General features: G+C 37.5%; 1 protein-coding gene across 1 annotated transcript in view; it reads right to left on the minus strand.

Annotated features, from left to right (window-relative positions):
* The window catches only part of Sema3d (semaphorin 3D), a 209526-nt gene that overhangs the window by 44058 nt on the left and 143803 nt on the right, over positions 1-21665 (minus strand). The window contains exon 8 of the mRNA XM_052173132.1: positions 11930-12072. Coding sequence (XP_052029092.1) covers positions 11930-12072 — 143 coding nt within the window. The remainder of the gene's footprint in view (positions 1-11929; positions 12073-21665) is intronic.

The raw sequence follows: 21665 nt of genomic DNA on the forward strand, positions 1-21665 counted from the left end.
AAAGTGCTTAAAATCAAAAGAAACATAAGAGGGCTTTTGGTGAATTTTTGTTTTGTTTTATCAAGAATGCAGTTTAAAATTTCTGCCTTTTGGATGATAATAAAATCTATGATAACATTTAATTTTTAGTTGTTTTAAGTTATGACGAGAAAAATCAAATTCTTAATTTCTTCTTGTATTAGATTATTCTTTGCCTTATCTTCAATCAGATGCTTAATACATATATTCAATAGTTAAGAAATAACTTGAATTACAAATGACTTTGACACATGACTTTGACATTGACATTAAGTTGTTTAAACAAATTTGGAGAGCCAAGGATACAGAGCTTCTGCTGAAGTTCCTGTACACTGAGAAAATACAGATAGGTGTTTGGGAAGAGGTAGACTTGATACTACTAAGTCTTTACAAGGACAGGCAGTGTCAGGGTACATGTGAAAAGATTAGTTGTTGAAATGCCCCAGGGGCTGGAAATTAAGGGAAAAGTACAACAGACAGAGCAATCCAAAAAATACTTACAGAACCAAGACAATGATGGCTTAGAAGAAAACTGGGATCAATTAAAATAGTGAAGGAAGATGTTAGAAAAGTAAATTAGGAGAAGACCAAGGGAGGCTTTCATATGAGGCCATGGTGCCTGTGTGTTATTAAATACACAATGAAGAAGTGCTCAGAGATTGTAATTAGGAAAGAAATGAAATAATTGGATTTGTCTTTGAGAAAACCACATATCATACTTTAATGTGATTCTAGTAACAGGCATGTCTATAACAGCTCTTAAGTTTCTCTTGTGTATGTTTATTATTTGATTAACATTGCTTAAACAATATTCTACCTAGCTATTTGACAATTCTCTTATCTATGACGATGTAAAGGCACACTAATCGAAAATAGGCTTTTCAAATGCTCATGCCTCAGAAAGTATCATTCTTTTCTAAATATACTGGTGTATAAAATGTCAACAAATATTGAAAGATTTTCTCCTTCTTCTATTTTCAATTCTCATCTATGGTAAACATGAGAAAATTCTAACTTACTAGCTCCAAACTTGTTGATTAAAAATACATTTCTACAGTTTTTTTTAACTTGACAATTAAAATTTTCAATATTTTAACAAAATAAGCTTTGCTCTTGCCTCCCTACACAGAAGCCTTGTCCAGTCACTTAAAAAATAAAAGATAAAAACAAACAGAGAAATCCACCCCAGGAAGTTCTCTGCACCAGACTTTGTCTTTCTTTTGCAAGGAACTGTCAGTCTGACTTTGTTATCCTTCTCAGGACCCTGTGTTTGTTTGCAGATCCACAGAATCCCCTCTGAGAAGTTTAAGCCCAGAAGAGGACTGAAAGGAGATAATCACTCTTATCCTAAATTGTCATGTCTTCACTTGCTTTTGTGAAGTTCTAAAGAAGTCAACAGTCTCCCTAACACAAAGGATTTATTATTGAGGTGTCAGAATCAGCAGCTCATGGTCACCAGTCAGTCCTGTGTGCCCCCACTCTTGTTTTCAGAGCCTCTTTGTTGTGAGGTCCTCTACACAAAGATGCACATGAAAGAAACAAAGAGGTAAAGGTAAATAAGCTTGACCTCCTGTGCTCCATCTGGGTGGTACGCAAAGAGAATGCCTGTGCTTAGTTACTTGCTTGGGTTTTGACAACATATTATGAGTTGATTTGAGCTAGGAATGAGTAGATCAGTCCAAAACAGTCTAATGGATAAGATATATTTCTTCTGTGCTAGTAACATTAGGTTTATAGAAACATTAAACAGACATAAAAAGAGTTCAAGGCTTTCACACATGAGCTTCTATAAGTGTGTCTTGGGACCTTGGGGGTCACAGTTCTGGGTTCATATGCTAAATAAGGTTTAATCTGTGTTTGCTATAACTTTTGTGGATCTCTCAGCACCTTGTATTGTCATTGTCACCTCTTTATTGTAAAACAAAGACCCAGGGTAATATATTAACTGACTTTAAATTGTAATGAAAATCAATAAAGTTGTCAAAGAGTGTAAGAGTTTATTGAAATCATATGTTCAGGGGCAGAGATGTACTGAGTAGGCCGAGTGCTTGGAAAGCATGTACAAAGATATTTGTGGCTCGTTTTCTTCTCTGTACCTTTCCATAATGATTCACACATGTCTATTTTTGCTTTTTCTTTTAAGGCATCTTTTCTGTCTATTGTTACTAGGTAGTGTCTTAGGGTTTCCATTGTTGTGAAAAGATACCATGACCAAGGCAACTCTTCTAGGGATAACATTTAATTGGGGCTGGATTACAAGGTCAGAGACGTAGTCCATGATCATCACAGAAGGAAGCAGGGCAGTATCCAGGAAAGGTGGTGCTAAGCAGAAGGATAAGAGAGTTCTATATCTTGATCTGACTGCAGCCAAGAGAAACAGACTCTTCAGTACTGGATGGTGAAGGGGGCTTAAGAAGAGAGAATGGGGCTTAAGGGAGTGTTGCACGGTGGTGTGGGGGAAGGGGGGCCCCAGCAGGCCCTTGCACCAGCACCTCTTCCCCCTGAGGGACCACACATATACAGACATGTTATAGAATAGAGTTTAGTCAGGGTAGAGGTTGGGAGTTAGTGGTAGAGAAAGGCAGAGAGAGAGAGAGAAAGAGAGAGTAGGGAGTAGAGAAGTGGAGGCTGGCCATGACCATGTGGAGAGAGGGGGAATGGAGGAGAGCCCAAGGGGGCAGAGAGGTGAGAGTAGGATGAGGGAGGGGGAGAGAGCAAAGAGCAAAGAGAGCGAGTAGGTGCAATTAGCCCCTTTTATAGTGGGCCAGGTCTATAAGGTGGGGCATACCTGGCTGTGGCCAGGTAAGTGTGGGATGGGGCTTAGACAGAATACCAACAGATGGAGCTTCAAAACCCACCCCCCACAATGAAATACTTTTTCCAGCAAGGCCACACCTCCTAACAGTATCTTTCCCTATGGGCCAAGCATATTCAAACCACCACAGCGGAACCAATGATTTTTAGCTATCTAGCAAAAATCATTGGCTTACTTAAAGTACTTAACTTAAGTAGTGGCATCCTTGAAAGCAGTAGAGAGTTAGTCCCAGCAAGTCTGATGCTGGGAAAGGGAAAAGTATTCTCTGTGACAGACTTTCTTTTTTAAAGACACAAGTCCCTGTAACTCCAATTTCTCAAGAAAACAGATACTGGCACTTTCCTTGTGCCATCTCACCCATTTCTATGAGAAACCCTGAGGCTTTAAATTTGTTTCAGCCGCTCACCTGAGAGGATTACTTACTAATACAATGGTGATAATTAACTAAGTCGCTTCTAAATTAATATTGCTATTCTATAAATATTTTCCCTTCTATTACCATTTTTGGTAGAAGGAACAGTTATGTTGTTCCCCCTTAATGATTTATAAAAAAAACCACAGCTAAAATGTACTGCAAAAGAGACAGTGTAAAAAACTGGGAAAGGGTAACATTATTTTCTCATTTGTATTTGAAAGTTATAGCTTACTGACATATATTGGTTCCTGCAATGTACTGGTACTGAAATATCCTCACGAACCTCATGAAATCTCTTCTTTGTAGTGCATTTTTAAACATTTATTTTCTTTTCTTGGAGGAAGGGCTTATAGGTGACATATCTTGGACCTGTAGGTCAGAGGACAACTTGAAGAAATCAGTTCTCTCATCCAACCATTGGGCTCTCAAGCAAGTGGTTTTACCTGTGGAGCCCTCTTACCCTTCACTAAAGTACTGCTGTTAGCATTTCTTCTAGGCTGTGTCCCAGGATGACCTGACTCACTATAAAAGGGGCCATTTGCCCCTCACTCTCTTACTCTCTTACCTTTTCTGTCTCTTCTCGCCCCATTCCCCTCCCCTTCTCTCTCCACATATTTCTGTCTGGCCTCCTCTCTCTCCTTCTCTCTCTCTCTCTCTCTCTCTCTCTCTCTCTCTCTCTCTCTCTTTCTCTCTCTCTCTCTTTCTCTCTCTCTCTCTGTCTCTATCTCTCTGTCTCTGTTTCTCTCTGTCTCTGTCTCTGTCTCTCTCTGCCTCTCTCTCTCTCTCTTTCTCTCCCAGCCTTTATCTGACTCTACTCCCTCCTCAACTCCCCTCCCTATCCCCTAATTAAACTGTAATCTAAGGTCAGGCTGTGGTGGCACACACCTTTAATCCTAGCACTTGGGAGGCAGAGGCAGGCGGATTTCTGAGTTCCAGGCCAGCTTGGTCTACAGAGTGAGTTCCAGGACAGCCAGGGCTACAGGGAAACCCTGTCTCGGGGAAAAAAACAAACAAACAAAAAAAAACTCTAATCTATACTACATTACTACATGCTATGACTGGTACGTCAGGTGTGGGGGTTGGGGAGGACATCTCTGCATGCACCCACAGAGGCACCCTTCCACCTCACCATACCATGCCTCTACCATCCATATCCTGGCTCTTTCTTTACTTTTTATAAAACACATAATGTACATGGTCTGTCAAATGAGACTTGGGGCAACTTATTCCAGGTTTTATGTTATTTCTCTAATGTTCTGATTAGTTTCAAGCTTTGAAGTTTGCCACCTTGAGTTGAGATTATCTTTTACATTTTTATTCACTTACATAAAAACTTATAGGCCACTTTTATTAAGTTTCCAAAAACTAAAGTTTGACCCTGGAAAAACTTAGTTCAGCCTGGGAGGCCACAGAGAAGAGTAAACTGGGCAGCTGCTGTCGAAGCTCCCTGACTAACTCTGTGAACATTGGCATTCTTTAACATGTTTCAGCACAGGACTATTTGAAGCCTGTTAGATGCATATTTTTATTATAAATGGCCAATCAGATAAAGTATATGAAAGACTAAAAAAAGTGTCCCTTAAGTCAAAATCATAAAGGTACAACGTTTCTCTAATATTATTTGCTGACTTTGATGATGATCTATAGATGACCTGTGCATGTGCTTTCAAGAGATAGTAGCATCAGTGATAGAATAATATTTTCATTTTTGAAAATAACTAGCCATGTGGTGGTAGTGCACACCTGTAATCCCAGCACTCTGGGAGGCAGAGGCAGAGGCAGAGGCAGGCAGATTTCTGAGTTCCAGGACAGCCTGGTCTACAGACTGAGTTCCAGGACAGCCAGGGCTACACAGAGAAACCCTGTCTTGAAAAAACCAAATCCAAAAAAAAAAAAGATGGAATACAACTATATTTTATCACACTTCAAAACAAGACCAGTTTTGTTAATTCCAAGTATAATACAAGAATAAATGTTGTTGACGAGAAAGACACTGGAGAAGACAGTGCAGAAAAGATATTTGCTTTTAAATGCTTCACAGATTTCCCCTTTCCTTTGCACATGAATATACATGAACAACTCTGTGCAACTATTGAAATCTTAATCAAAGATGAATCGATAACTATTATTGTCCTAACTTCTTGGAGTTATTATTCCCTAAAGTGTTTGGATTTGAAAAATCTATATATTCACAAATTTAGTCCATTAATACTAATCAATATTTTTAAAAGACAGAGTCACATGTATTTCAGGCTGGCCTGGATAGCACTGTGGCCTGGATTGCACTGTATAGCAGAGGATAACATTAAACTTCTGATCCTCCTGCCTCTGTCTCCTAAGAGTTGGGGTTCCAATCATGCACCACCATGCCTTGTTTTATAACATACTGGATATAAAAAAAATCTATGTAGAGTTTCAAGGAAAAGCTTTCTTACTGTTTTTGTTTGCTAATTTGTTTCTTAAGTAATATTTACAGGAAACTGCTTATGATTTTCTGTTGAAGAACATGAATGAGAATAGGGAAAACCTGTTTCTCTAACTATTTCAAAAACTCACATCATTAGAGATGCAGGACATGGGTAACACATTATACTGAAGAATTTAGTGTCTAAGCACTAGCAGGTTAAGTTGGGTAAACATAGGCATGCTTGTGGGTAGTATCAAGGCTCGCTAAATTTTGTTTTAAAAGCTACAGCAAACATTATAAATCCCTTCCCAGGAATTTTTCTGACAGGAAAACAGATGGAAGTACAGGCAAAGCACATCTGTAACTGGGGGCACTAAATCTCTCACTTAGGTTGCAAGTGACACACTGAAAGTAAGCAGAAAACCACAGCTCAGAGATAATCAATAAATACAGAAAGTGTCATCAGGCAAAAAAACACAAATCTTCAGAGTCAATGATTGTCCAAATAGGGCCATATATCAAAACAGACAATGCAAGTGGAATTGAAGCAAGCAGCTATTAATGAGACCCCTAGGCAAGTTATGTGTCAGGGCTATCCAAATTGAATTCCTGGCATGGACAAAAGGAAATGCTCAAAACAAAAGGAGAACTAGCATGGCCTGCAGCTGCAACTTAGAGTGGGCTGTGTAAGCCTGCCACAATGCTTCCAAAAATGAAGGGAATCCACAAGTAATCAAAATAGCCTTGAGGTGCAAAGCTGAGAGCTAGCCCCACTAAAGCGGTCAGCATTTACGCACACACTCACACACACACACACACACACACACACACACACTCAATCACACACACACACACACACACACACAAACAAACACACACACACACACTCACAGTGGGAGAAGTTGTATAGATACAGTGATATCTGAAAGTCCTGAATTTCAAAGTAAATAGACAGAAACCTTTCCATAATTTATTTCATGCTGCTGTGACTGATCATTGAGTCAATGTGTGATTCCTCATGACGGACATCTATATAGTGTATTATCTGTGACAAAAATTTTCTGAGGTGTAAGATAGCACACTGTGTGCTTCAAAATATTGACAGTTAGACAAGAGTGAAGAACTTAATAGAGCCTAACAGGGATTTGGGGAATCATAAAATAAGAAAATCACCCTATTTTAAGTATGGAGAGGTTGTTAAATAGTTGAACTATAAGGCATGATCATATGATAGATAATTTATTAGGAAACATGCCTTGTATGGTGAAAATGATTTTTAGTTTGAAAGAGGGTCTACACATACAGGTATTCCCATTGCTTATTGTTATTATTATTAAGTTAAGTGATATCTTTTCCTTTCACATAGCCTAGCCAAAATTTATATTGTTCTCATTATTAATAAATTTTCACCAGATGTGGTTTGAAATTACTTTAATTGTATTCATAAAATGGTACATATTAACAAATTACAACTATTTGTAAATGAGGGCAAAACAGAGAATTAGAAAGGACCAGAACTGATTCCCAACACCCATCTCAGGTGGTTCATAGCACCCTGTAATTCCATCTCCTGAGAGTCACTGACATTCTGGCTTCTGTGAGTATCTGCAGTCATGTAGCATACACTCACACATTTACACATAAATAAAAATAACAAAACAAATTCTATTTTCTTAATGGAAACAAAATAACAGTAACTGGATGTCACACAACTGAAACTCAGAAGAGATAAGGGAACTGGGAGAGTTTGAAGTTCATGTGCACTATACAGTGGGTTCTAGAGCAACCTGGCCTCTAGTGTGAAATAGTTTGACCAACTCAACAAAACAAACAGAAACACAATACAATGCAATTTGTTGCCTATGCAACTTGGTAGTTGGGCAGTAGGATACTACTACCATCTTCTCCAGCAGCAGCAGGTGAAGAAGTTTCAAGAGTTGAATTAGATCTGAAAGACTATGTATAAAAGATATGATATGTGTGAACATGCATTTTATGTACAAAAAGCAAGATTTTCATCCTTATATGCACATCTCCTACATCAGACAGTTATGTGCTCACACCTAGAAATCTATGTCTGCCATCAATACCTTCCAGATTATCTGTAATCACAGATAAATCCAAATGCTCTAACATAAGCCTTACATTTGTCTGGTACAGTAGTCATGGAAGATGTGGGTGTCCAGGTTGTGTAGATTAAAAATGGAGACAGTTACAAGAGGGAAGCAGAGATATATCAAGTACAATGTTTATATCCCCAAAGCAGAGGTTATTGTTTATCTGCAGACTGTAAAATGTGGCTTTTAAATCCTTATCATACTTGAAGTTTTGGACTATAACATCGTTGAAACATCACTGATTCTCTCTCTCTCTCTCTCTCTCTCTCTCTCTCTCTCTCTCTCTCTCTCTCTTTCTCCCCTCCCTCTCCTACTTTTCCTATCCAATATACTTACTATCCTCACTCTTTGTTATATATTTTATTTTTTCCAAATACTGGGATTATAGATATGTGTCCATTCACTGCAACAGCATTTTCAAATCAAAGTAACATTACCTTGACTGGTTGTAATTCTCTTTCCCATTCCAACATAGCAAAAAATAGTACAAATCTTTATAACAATTTTAGGAACTTTTATGACTCAGTGAACAGTATATCAGTGACTTTCAAAGTCAAGAACTCTACAGTCCCTCAGGTTCATGCTTTCAAGTAGCTTAATATGTTACCACATTCCAGATCCACATTTTCTATTTTAAAATCCAGTTTCCAAGAATATAGCATTGCTTCTATATATGTCAAATGTCTTCTGAGATGATATTGTCTAAGAGAACTGTATTTTGTAAGGTCAATATCATTTACAGGAATAGGAACAAGGAAACACTTAAAATGTATTATGAATTCAGTTCTTGGTCTTGATAGCCATACTTCAACATAATAGCTTGTAACTACTGCATTAAATATTGAAGATATGAACAAGACCATGATCATGGTTGAACTGGTCTGTATTGATCTATCAATAAAATAATAGTAATTATGCATACCTTAGATGTGTATAAATAGATTCTCTTTTAAATATCTCCTAAATATAACTTCATGTCTTTATTTCTATGTTGGATATGACAGGCTTCCTAATCACGTATTCTTCCAATACTTCCTAATCAAGTATTTCTCAGTCCAGATGCATTCTTCAAGTGGTAGCTAAATATATGAATCTTATCCCTCTATACCTCAAATAATATTGAATAACACCCTATTGCCTATAGAATAGTGTTCTCATTTGTTAACATGGAGATAAGACTTCTTATCACGTAATTTGCAACAAAGACATTGCTCTGCTGACACATGCCTTGAATTCTTGTTACAAGATTTCAGCATTCTGTGAAGAGAATCTACCCTAACCAATGCTGCTTGGGATGCCTGTCCTCCTGTCCTCCATGGAAGATAGTCCAGTTTACACTCTATGATTTATTACACCGTCCCCTTCATTTCATGTTTTCAAACTTCACTGATAGCAAACTGCTCCTATCTCCTATTTATGTCATATTTTATTATGAGTATACCTTTGGTGTACTGTGAAATTCACTTTTGAAAAGATCAGTGATTTAGAATCAGTACTGTGGTATTTTTTTTTAGGGAAGGCACATTCTGTTGCTGTTGGTGAAATATTCAATGACAGTTCATGGAAAGATTATAATACTGAACGTATTATCTTTTCACATTAACAATGTTCAATCTTGTGTATGTGCATATGCATGTGAGTGTGTGTGTGTGTGTGCGTGCATGTGTGAGAGTCTGTTTCTGAAGTTTCTTACCAATAACTTTTTTGCCGAGTAAGTCAAGAAAACAGATTATTCAGCTCAAAATAACACCATTTCTTACATTTCATAACAGAAGTGGCATGAAATTCTTACACTCTAAACAGTTCCTTTCCATGCCAATGTGTTAGAAATAAAAGCAAGCCATGGTAGCAAGAACTAAATCTTTGTGTTTCCAAATATGGACTGTGGGAAAATGTCAGCAGAAGAAGCAACACAAAGGGCTCCTGTGCCATTAGAACAAAACCTGGTAAAGTCGGAAAGGCTTCCACAGCTTCCTCTTAATTCTGCCAATTATGAAATCTTCCTCCCTGACTATTTTCTTATACTTATCAACTCAACTTTGTCTCATAATAATAATATGTTTTTGATATTAATTGACAAAATGGAAAGATATGATATTAAGGTGATATTTTGGAAGTAAGGGAAATAACCAAAAAATAATGAATTCCAAATAATGTCAGGAGAATTATTTTACATGGAAATAGCATATGAATTCATAGTGAAAATAACCTGGATATGCTGTAGGCAAATTGCTCATAGAGCAGTTGGAACCAGATAGCATGAACCTTTGAGTAGCAGGTCAGCATGAGCAATCTAAGATTCTACCCAGCTGACAGCAAGATTAGGAGACAAGACACACTGAGTGCAACGTTTCTGTCTGGTTCATCACACTCACCCATCACATGCCCCTATTTGATCTCACAGTCTGTTAAGATGAAAATGTTTCAGTCTTATTGTGTGTTCTCAGAGACTTTCTAATTTGTCAAGAATCATTGATTGCATTTTCTCTACACTTTCAGAATTTCTGAAGTTTGATCACAGCTTAAAATATAATATTCCATGTTTCATGCTTAGAGACTTGCCTGTTTGTACAGTTTCTATACAGAAATTGACAACTGTTAAGTCATTCATCTACCTTTAAGATTCATTTACCTAAAGAATAAAACCATTACTTTATGGCAAACAATACTCTATCAAATGGATTATACACATTAAGAAATTAGCACGGAAATTCACCAGAACCCACACTTGTCATATGCATTTTTCAAAGTTTCATGAAATTAGGCTGCTTGTAAACTCCTTTTGACATTTTTAATATACTTCACTTATCAAAAAGGGCCAATCTACTGCATGGCTTTCAGGGTTGGTGGCATACTGTTGTTATGTGGCGTGCTTCACTATACTAATGCACCAGGAACAACTCTAGGCATCTCCATTCATCCCTAGCAGGAGAATTTAAGAAAAGACTACAGATTCTTGAAGAATCTGAAAGAATGAGGATGCTTCTTAGAGACTCTGTCCCCTGTGGGGTAAAAGAGAATCAGAGAGAGAGAGAGGGAGAGAGAGAGAGAGAGAGAGAGAGAGAGAGAGAGAGAGAGAGAGAGAGAGAGAGAGAGAGAAAGAGAGAGAGAGAAACATTAATGGATGGAAGGTAAAGAATGGTCTGGGTTCAGAAGTTGGCTTCATTCAAAAGACATGTTGTCTTTAGCCATTTCATGTGTGGTGATGTGGTGATTGTTTGTATATCTGCCCCTGGAAGTGTTCAAAAGCCTGAGGGCACAGACTGAAATGAAAAGTGGCAGGCTTACTTAAAGTAAAGTTTGTTTAAGACCAAAGAAAGATTCCCTGCTGAAGGTATTTATTAACTTAACAGCTCTTGCTCACAGTAATTGATTTATTTCTTCTCAGGAAAGCTCTTCAGCAGAGTCCAAACCAGGAAAGATACATACAATCAGGAATCAAGTCTTGGCTCCAGTCCTGTCACTGTTCCCTAAAGACCATAGTCAACCAAGTAAAAGCCTTGATAGAACAAAATGTGAGTGTCTCAAGCTGTTAATTTAGTTACTATAATTTACATTAAATGGCAGTATTCAAAACTAATTGCAGTATTCTTGAAAATAAGCATTCGATCTTTTCTCCATTTTTCTCATAGAAATTAGTCTGGGTTAATGGTATAGGACATATTTAATATAATATTTCAAACTATGTTGGCCCAAATAAAATACATGATTGTTATATATGTGATGTGTATTAATAAAAGCAGAGGCATGATTTTGTTAGTGTTTAAGTTACTCTGAGTATTCTATTTTAAGATAAGATTGTTTAACACTACATGAAAACCTTGTTCCTCTTGGGATCAGGACAGTGTGTGCTCTTACTAGAAAGAGCAGTAAGTAAATTAGTATCTGGGGCATAGTGCCAAGGACATGCAAGACCAGGGTCACAGATCAAGCACTGAAAATAAAATTCAATATTTGAAAATAACTTACCTTTGCTCTTCACAATTGCATCTCCAAAATCACACATATACATATTACTTATAATTAAATGTAATAGTGTAAACTCATCTTACAACTTGATCAATAATGGATGGTCACCATTCCTTCAACACTTCAGATGAATTACTTTAATTTGATGCATATAGACATAATTCTTAAGAAAAATAAGTGAATCTTGCCTTACAAACTCTTCCAACTCTTGAAAGAATGCTTCTGTCAGAAGTGCTGCCTTCCTGAGATGATTCCCGAAAGAAGAAATATATTTTATCATCATCTGGATTATAGGTGTCTGGAATGGGGAATGTCCCAATAAATTTTGCTCCTGTAGGACAAAAGGACAGTTACAATGTAAAACAATAAGATAATCCAGCCAGAACAGTCTTTGAGACTTTCACATATCAATTAGCAGAATTTTTAAAAAATGTAATTTGAGATGTGAATGCAGGAAACAAGATGTGAGGCACACGTGGTACCTTGTTAGAGCATGTGACCACACGAAGGGCTAAGGAACAAGTCTGTGAGAAGTTTCTGGAGTGGGTGACAAAGTGTTGGGGAATACAAGTCTTAGTGAGTTCAGCAAAATCAGTCACAGACCATATAATCATAGGAATATATCCTGAGAAATAAATTATCTGGTGATGATATCATTACTATTCAAACATTATAGAACATAATTTCAGAAACATAACTGTCCATGATGTCACTAGGAAATATAATCTTGTGAGATCTCATTCCAAACAGAATATTAATTTTCCACTGTTGATCAAAATGCAATGCAGATGACTTGAGAGGTTTTTTTCCCTTGACTAAAGCTTCTGGTTTTATATTTTCTTTATGATGAGATTGCCTTTTTAATGACTGTGTGATTTGTAAGGAACTTGGGGAAATCTGTACATCTCATTAATGTGACATTATGACAACTGTGGTATTATTTATTTCACTGTGTGAAATTCACCAGAGGTGGAATAAAAATGACCAGTACTGACTACGTTATCTCTAACATATACCCTAGAGAGACTCTTTCTGCATTTATATTTTAAAGATGATCTTAGGCAATTTTGTACACATGATCTTAGTGAAAAGTCCCAAATGCTATCTATGCTCCATATTTCTTAGCATTATATGGGGCTGCTAATATAATTTTCTAGTAGTATTGAATAGTATCTACTAGTGAGTTAGTATACACAAAAGCACTTAGTAACTGGCCTAATATTCAAGAAATATAAATTATAGCTTTCCACAGTAGCATATACTTGTTTTTTAACTAGATATTTTCTTTATTTATATTTCAAATGTTTTTTCATTCCTCATTTCCCCTCTGAAAACCCCCTATCCCATTGGTTGAAGGCTCACCAACACACCCACCCCAGCTTCCCTGTCCTGTCATTCCCCTACATTGGGCATCGAGCCTTCACAGGACCAAGGACCTTTCCTCTCATTGATATTCGAAAAGGCCATCCTCTGCTACATATGTGTTTGGAGCCATGGGTCCCTCCATGTATACTCTTTGGTTGATGGTTTAGTCCCTGAGAGCTCAGGGGTACTGGTTTGTTCATATTGTTGTTCCTCCTATGAAGCTGCAAACCCCTTCAGCTCCTTGGTTCATTTCTCTAGATCCTCCATTGGGGACCCTGTGCTCCGTCCAATGGTTGGCTGAGAACATCCACCTTTGTATTTGTCAGGCATTGGTACAGCTTCTCAGGATACAGCTACATCAGGCTCCTGTCAGCAAGCACTTGTTGGCATCCACAATAGTGTCTGGGTTTGGTAGCTGTGTATGGGATGGATCCCCAGGTGAGGCAGTCTCTAGATGGCCTTTCCTTCAGTCTCTACTCCACACTTTGTCTCTGTATCTCCTCCCAGGGGTATTTTGCTCCCCCTTCTAAGAAGGACCAAAGTATCCACAAACTGGTTTTCCTTCTTCTTGAGCTCCATGTAGTTTGTGAGTTTTATTTTGGGTATTCAAAGATTTTAGGCTGATATCCAGTTATCAGTGAGTATATTCTATGTGTATTCTTTTGTGATTGGGTTACCTCACTCAGGATGCTATTTTCTAGGTTCATCCATTTGCCTAAGAATTTCATGAATTCATCATTTTTAATGGCTGAGTAGTACTCCATTGTGTAAATGAACCACATTTTCTGTATCCATTCCTATGTTGAGAGACATCTTGGTTCCTGTAATACCAGGTGACAAATACAAGACCTACATGGTGTGTTCAAGGGTTACCTAAGAGTGAGATTCTGTCTCCAAAATGGAAAATAAAAAAAGGACTGGAGACACCTCAGTGGTAAAGCAGTCTCATAGCTTGTGTTATGTCTGGGTCCCATCACCAGGACCACAAAAATTACAAACTAAAAAAAAACGCTCAATGTGATATGTTATGATGCAGATAGTGATGGTTGTGACTGTCACGGTTGTGAGTACAATGTACCTGGGAAACCTGAGCATTGCATGTACTTGCTGTAATGACATAGAGTTATTCAAAGGTATCAAAGGCTCTCTGCACTGGCCTAGAAAGGCATCCCTAATATATGGCCATGTACAAAGTATTTGCATCACAAGAAGAAAAACCCCTTTGTGCTGCTTCTAAGTCTGATAAAGTTTCCTAATGCCTTGGTAGAAAGAAGTGGTCATTTCAAGTTGTTGTTTTATATAACTGCAAGTCATCCTGATAACAGGCATTTAATTGGTTCAGAAATGATGTTTGGAGTAAAAGCAAAGATGAACATGACTCTCTGGGAGCAGAGGAACCAGCTGTGTTAAAGAGAACATATTAGGAACCTGCAGGAATCACAAGTCTCTGAGTATTTAGAAGAAAGACAATAAAACATCACATTATTCTCGATCATTTCTGGTGCCCGAGGATATGATTTTTATATATCTCAAGAGTTTTGAAAATCATTTTCCATAAAATGAATGGCAATTGGCCAAGGTCTCATAAAGAAAGCTTCATAGTAGTCTTCTTCAAAAGTCATGCTTTCACACATCTTTAATCACATGGGTCAAGAATTCAGGACAAACCTTGGCTACTAGAGATCTTTTCTCACAACAAAACAACCAAACATGCTCTGTCTCTCTGTCTCTCTGTCTCTCTGTCTCTGTCTCTGTCTCTGTCTCTGTCTCTCTCTGTCTCTCTCTGTCTCTCTCTGTCTCTCTCTGTCTCTCTCTCTCTGTCTCTGTCTCTCTCTGTCTCTCTGTCTCTCTGTCTCTCTCTCTCTCTCTCTCTCTCTCTCTCTCTCTCTCTCTCTCTCTCTCACACACACACACACACACACACACAGAGAGAGAGAGAGAGAGAAAAACAAGTAATCAGTACTTCTGTTAGTATCAGCCCAGTGTTTTCTGGCCAGCCCTTGGTCTCCTAGTCAATCTCTTTCCCCCTATGAAAAGAGGAGAGAAATGCCTGAACAAGCTCCTTTTCTTTATTATTTCACAATGTACTCTCAGATTCCTTATAATCCAGCTTTGGTTAAGACCCAAAAATACCTAGAAGTTATTTTTAAGAAAAGCACATGAGACTTGAAAAACTTACTTTTCAAGGTACCTTAAATTGGCAAGGCTCAATCACATTTCTATTCAGGGTTTTGGTCCAGAGTGTCATCTCCCAGAATAACATCTACCTGACAAATTACAATTGATTTCTAGACTTGAGGAAAGTAGAAACAATCTCTTTTTATTAACAAAGTCTTTTGACTTATTATTTTAATATTTCCTTAAAAAGAACCATCACAGGTAAGTGTCATGGAGGGCATCTCTAACACTAGCACAGGGAGGTGGAGGGCAAGATCATTCTTGCCTAAGTAGCAAGTTTGAGGCCAACTTGGACTACAGAAAACCCTGTTTCAAACAAATAAATAACACAGAGATATTAGAAAACATCATAATTTTTCTATATGACTAGTACTTCAATAATTTAATGAAAATAAATCATTAGTATTAATGTTAAGAAGTGCTAGGATCAAATAATAATTAACCAATAAGAACTAGCTTCAGTTTTCATTTGGAGAAGGTAAACATTTGCATATGTAATAAAATGCTGAAGCAAATCAGTTCTGATGCTGCAGTTACCTTAAAAGGAGCATTGGTGTGGAAAATGAGAACATTCCTGGAGACATAAAACATGGATGAGCAATACTGTACAGAATGCTTTAACAGTCTCTAATGCAATGCTGTAAAGCTGGATGGAAATCTGCAGCCATAGGTTAGCAACGTGGACATTAACTAAAAAATAAAAACCAAGATGCTTTTAATCATCTGAATTTATGAGTCCCTGACATGGATATGAGCACTCTGTAGATAAAGATTGGCCAGTGATGAGATTGGATGGCTGGATGAGAGAAAGCATGGAATGAAGACGTAAATCTTTTGTACTTAGAGTGAGCTTAAAGAGGCCAACACAAATTATTTACAAATCATAGGAAAACGATTGTCCCTCTTCTTTTATACAAATATAGGAGCTAAAAAGCAGACATCTGAGCATAATAGATTGTAGTACTTAAATATAAAAGTAATAAATTTACACATGCATAATGATGAGTCTTGAAATGGTATATTTTTGGATCTAGGTTACAGTTTATTTCCTAATTTTAAATTTATCATTCTATTTGACTCTATTATATTCTATTTTGTTATGTGCATGGATATTTTACTAGCAATTATATCTGTGTACCACTTTCACGTATATTGTCCACAGACCTAGAAGAGGTTTTCAGAATCCCTGAGAGTAGAGTTAACCTTTGCTTGTGAGCTGCTATGAATCCAGATCTTCTGGGAGAACAGGGAGTGATCATTATTCCTGTACTATGGCACTAGCTTACTAATATACATTCATAAGGAAAACTTAAAATCATTTGTACTGGGATATGAAATGCACATTCTTGCCTGGTATGTTAGCATATTCCTTTAATTCTAGCAGTCAGGCATGGGAGATGAAGTGTGGAAGTAGAAAGAGGCAGGAGGATCTCTGTGAGTTTAGGGCCAGCAAGATCTACATAGTGATTTCCAAGACAGCCAGAGATACATAGTGAGAACCTATCTTAAAACCAAACCAACCAACCAAACAAGCAAACAAGAAACAGCAATAGCAAAACCCAAAACATCCAAACAAAAACACTGAAAATGTATAATCTTTTCTTCAGGAAAAAAATGAGGACTTCATAATTCAAAACAGAAAACTACCAAACCATCAGACCAAATGAAAGGAGGAAAATTTTATGAAAGATTCTTCAAGCTGAACACAGTTACTCAATCCAAGAACTTTGAATAATGTCACAGGAGGAATGCTGTGAGTTCAGGGCAAGCTTAGCCTGGATAGTAAGTCCTAGGCTAGTTTGGGCAATGGAATGAGCCCCTCTAGTATTAAACCAACAAACATGTAAGACAAGCATAGTAGGAAACTCCTTTAATCCCAGGGCTTGGAAGACAGAAAAAGATGGATCTCTGTAAGTTCAAGGCCAGCCTGGTCTACAGATTGAGTTCCAGGACACCCAATGCTTTGTTACATAGAGAAAACTAGTCTCAAAAAAAAACCAAAACCAACCACCATCAACAACAAAAACCCAACAACCAATCACCTACTACCTAACTAGCTAACTAACTAACTATGTTTTTGTAAGACAATCAGATGAGGAGTTGGGACAATGGTCACCTGAGATGATTTGTGCCGACTAAGCTTCACGTTAATTGCATAAACAAACAGTATGTGAAGAATAGAATATACAAGGCCTGGAGAGAGGATAGGCATTTGGGACATGCTGAGACTGTGCCGCAGACATATACAAGGCAACCTTTCTGAAAGTAAAAACATGTAGCTGAAGCCAGAGAATACCGTCTGAGATGACAGCTGGAGTGTGACAGAAGCCCAGTTTTCAGAAATTCTGCATGACACGGATGGTAGAAATCACCATAGTGTTGCAAGCACTGATCTTTGAACTGTTAGATAACATAGAGCATGCAACATCCATGCAACATTGCTGACTTTTATTGAGTGTGGTTCTTTTACAAGTTTTGGAAGAAAATTATTTTTTGAGGGAAAGTCAAAGCCAACTGTTTATTATATGAAGAAATCTAATTATGGAAGAGAAGACTGAGTATCAAGTAGTGCTCTGTTCTGTGATTTAAACAATAAACATACTCACAAGCTAAAAATAAATACAAGTTTTGAGAATAGTGCATTTCTTTCTTTTAGATTACACTGAGGTCTTGTCTTAGAACACTGTTGTTAGCATTTTATGATAGAAATTCTTTCCTGATTGGCTGCCAATTTTTAGTAAAAATAGCTATCATTTAATTAGTACATGGTTGTTGAATTCAACAATTTAAACCCATAGCAATAGACACCTGGGCTTTATTACAGCAAACTCCCTTCCCCTTGGCATTTAAAACATATGTCCTAATAGGGACAGAGTTTGAAACTATGCGTTTTTAGAACTGAACTCCTAGCATGACACCATGAGGCACTGCCAACTGAAGATGACAAAATCTTAGCCTACAGAACATAACATGTTTCTTTCTCCCACAAGTCTCTTTTGCATAGGGTGTTCATACCTATCCCAATACAATTTCTTGATGGTGATTTCCTAATGGCCTTTGATTTCTTCTTATGTTGTCTTCCAATTGTTTTAAGATCTCCTTCCATGTGGGAGAATTTTCAGACAACAGAGAGTCTCAACAGAAACTTTAAATTAAAATCCCCTCTAATATGGTAAAAATGAAAATTTAAAACAAAAGTTCCCAGCTACTCCAGAAAGAAAACAAAAACACATGCCTTCAAGGTTCATTATTTGTTTTCATGTTCCAAGTGGTGACATTCTGTAGATCCACCCTGAGATTCTAACAAAATCTCAACCCCGTTTGAGTAACCAGCCTGAGTTGTCCCTGTGTCCCTGCCTCTGTATCTATCTAAAGATTATATAGATGAGACCTGCTTAAACTTTATCTAAAACTGCACATAGGGTTTCCATTCTGTTATTCTGTATCCTGATAACATATTTAAGAAGAGCTTCAAGGAAGACTTCACCACTTGGTTTGTGAGTCAAGAAGGGGGCTGGGAGGTCCTACAGAGAGTGAACAAGAGACATTAGCTGTTCTCATCCTAGCTGCTCCCAAATGGGGTACAGGACACAGCATGGTGTGCATTTAATGATTTTAAATTCCCTGTGTGGTTAGCAGCTTAATTCTACTAAAAACTTCATAACCATCATATTAAAAATAATTGCTAAGCATGTATACATACATATAAAATCTTAACAATTAAATATCCAACTACATTTTACTTAACTGAATGTTTTATTAGGCTTAAAATAATTTAGCTTATCCTATGCATAGGAACACAATCTACCACTGAGTCACATGTGCACCTCTATTTGATTTTTACTAATACTACATTAAAGTTAAATCATCATCGGTTGCTAGTGTTTACTTCTGAGTTTTAAGCAGAGCAGCTTGGGGTTCTAGTCATTCTGTGTCAAATCCAGAGTTAAGTCAGAAGTGGTTTTCATTCTTATAACTGATACTACTACTACTACTACAAGAAAAAAAAAGGATCAACTTTCCAAGTTAGAACAAGTTAGGAGACCCAAACATGTCCCATCTGGATATTGCATCTCAATTTGTGAACTGTGAGGTTAAAAAAGGGTTTCTACATGAACATTCATTGTCATCAATTGGAATAGTTCAGTTGTGTTCTGCCTTTATATTTCTAACTCAGCCAGAAAATTCCAGTAGTTTTTGTCTTTGGGCCATGTTCTGAATGTGTGTACAAAATGGCCATTTCTCATGACAGAGGATAAAAATGTTTCCTGACAAAACCATTATTTTGCCTTTGCCCATCAGTTCTCTCCTCATTATAGGAATGTTACCCAGTTTCTGTAATTTCTTCCTTTGCTCTGGACTGATTTCCAGGGACCAAGAAAGTCTTGACTGATTGGGTCTCTGGAAGCAATGGGGTCATTTCATTCTGGCTTTCTGTTCCCTCAGCAAATGACTGAGAAGCTGCTAACATGTGCATGGTTCTGCCCAGACTGTCTTGACCTCTCCTACAACCAATCTAGTCTCATTTTCTGTCAACTGTACCCTTCACTGCCAGACCTATCTCTTTGGTGTGCTTTAGCCCTACATAGAACACACATAAAGTGTAACCTGAATATGAAGATACTATAAGAGCCTGGACTTGTACAGAGCAAGCCTGTACTGCATTCCCTGGAAAGAATTTAGCATCCAAAGCTAGACAGATTTATTTTAGTTTCAATCTTACCTGAATGTCCTAGTTAAGTATCTAAGTATCTGGCTCCTAATGTCTTCCTGCGAGTAACAAGCACATAGTAATTTTCTCAAAATTATGCCATTAAACAAAATTGCACTGTAAAATTGCCCAAGATAATGTCTAACATGTATGCTATATAAAAAAATGAAAAGGGAGAGATGAAAGTGAGGGAAATTAGTTGGTAAACAATCAAATAGGGGCAATAAAACCTCTCTGGTGCTTTGAGACTTACAGGAAGATAGTGGCCAAGGAAAGAACAAGGTCCTTAGAGGGTTCGAAGGAAATAGAGGTGCTTGTTGACAGATTAGATAAAGGAGCTGAAGGAAGGGAAGGGATCAAAGATAAGTTCAAGGCAAATAGGTGAAGGAAGCTAAGAAAATTATGAGAGATAACATCAGGAAACTGACACCAAGGAGCAGTTCAAATGAAAAACAAGAGATAAAATTTTTACTTACAGATTTTAGATGCAATTAAAGTGAAAGGTCATTAAAGAACCAAAACCAGACCAAGTATGGTGGTTATCATCTTGTTGGGATAAATAATTATCAGGCACACAAGGCTCCAAGTCTGCTGGTGAGGGTTTTACAAGTCAAATTAACTGACGTTGGACAGCCCACTTACAGTGACCTCATTCCTTGGGTTAGGGTTCCAGAGGAATCAAGTGGAACAGAAGAGCTGGGAGCCGCATTTTCTCTGGCTGCTTCCTGACTGCAGAGGCAACGTGAGCAACTGTCTCAGTGCCCTTGAACTGTGAGCCACAAGAAACTGTTCCTCCCTTACGTTGCTGTTGTAGGAACCCATATGAACACTTTAAGGCCACTTAATGGGAAATTATGGGAATTAATGTTTCAGGAAACGGCACATACATCAGTGGAAATCACATGATAGGATGATGGGATGAGCCCACTGGAAGGAGAGAAGGAAGGACGGAAGGAGGTCAGTAGGTTAAATGTTAAAGAGACCTGGGGAAAAGCAAAGAAGGTTTAGTCTTTCTATGTTGTCTCCTACTTCACCCACTTTCAGGAATAATATCAGTGGTGGTGATCCTGACACAAGTTCTGCTCTTAGAATGCCTAAAATATTTTTAACAAATTCCCACATAACTGATAATCAAGATTTATAAACAGGTATTTATGTTCAAATGAAACAGATAATGTGTTTGTGTGTGTGTGTGTGTGTGTGTGTATGTGTGTGTGTCTCTGTGTGTGTGTGTGTGTATGTGTATGTGTGTATGTGTGTGTGTGGGTGGGTGGGTGGCTATGTGTGTTTGTAAGTTGAGGTAGTTCAAGAACAGAAGTATGACAAAAGTATCTAGAAATATTCTGGTAGGTCAAGTTGGTCACTTTGACTATTAATCAGTAAATATTGTCTTGAATAATTTTCATGAATGTTAGCTCCTTTAATTCTTAAGAAGATTAAGAATTAAAGATACCATATATCTTTCTTAATACCTTCATTTTTCTCTCTTTCTCTCTCTTGGTCCCTTTATCAAACCCAGCTTATTCTCCTATTCATCAACAAAGACTGCTTATCCAATGTATGATTTACTGTATATTTTCATATTCTTGTAACTACCTTTGCAACTTTTGTTCCCTTCTCTTTCATTTGTATTCATTTTCTCAATGAACTGGTCCTCCTGTCCACTCACT

This window comes from Apodemus sylvaticus, chromosome 2 (assembly GCF_947179515.1).
Source record: "Apodemus sylvaticus chromosome 2, mApoSyl1.1, whole genome shotgun sequence".
In the NCBI taxonomy this organism is placed as follows: domain Eukaryota; kingdom Metazoa; phylum Chordata; class Mammalia; order Rodentia; family Muridae; genus Apodemus; species Apodemus sylvaticus.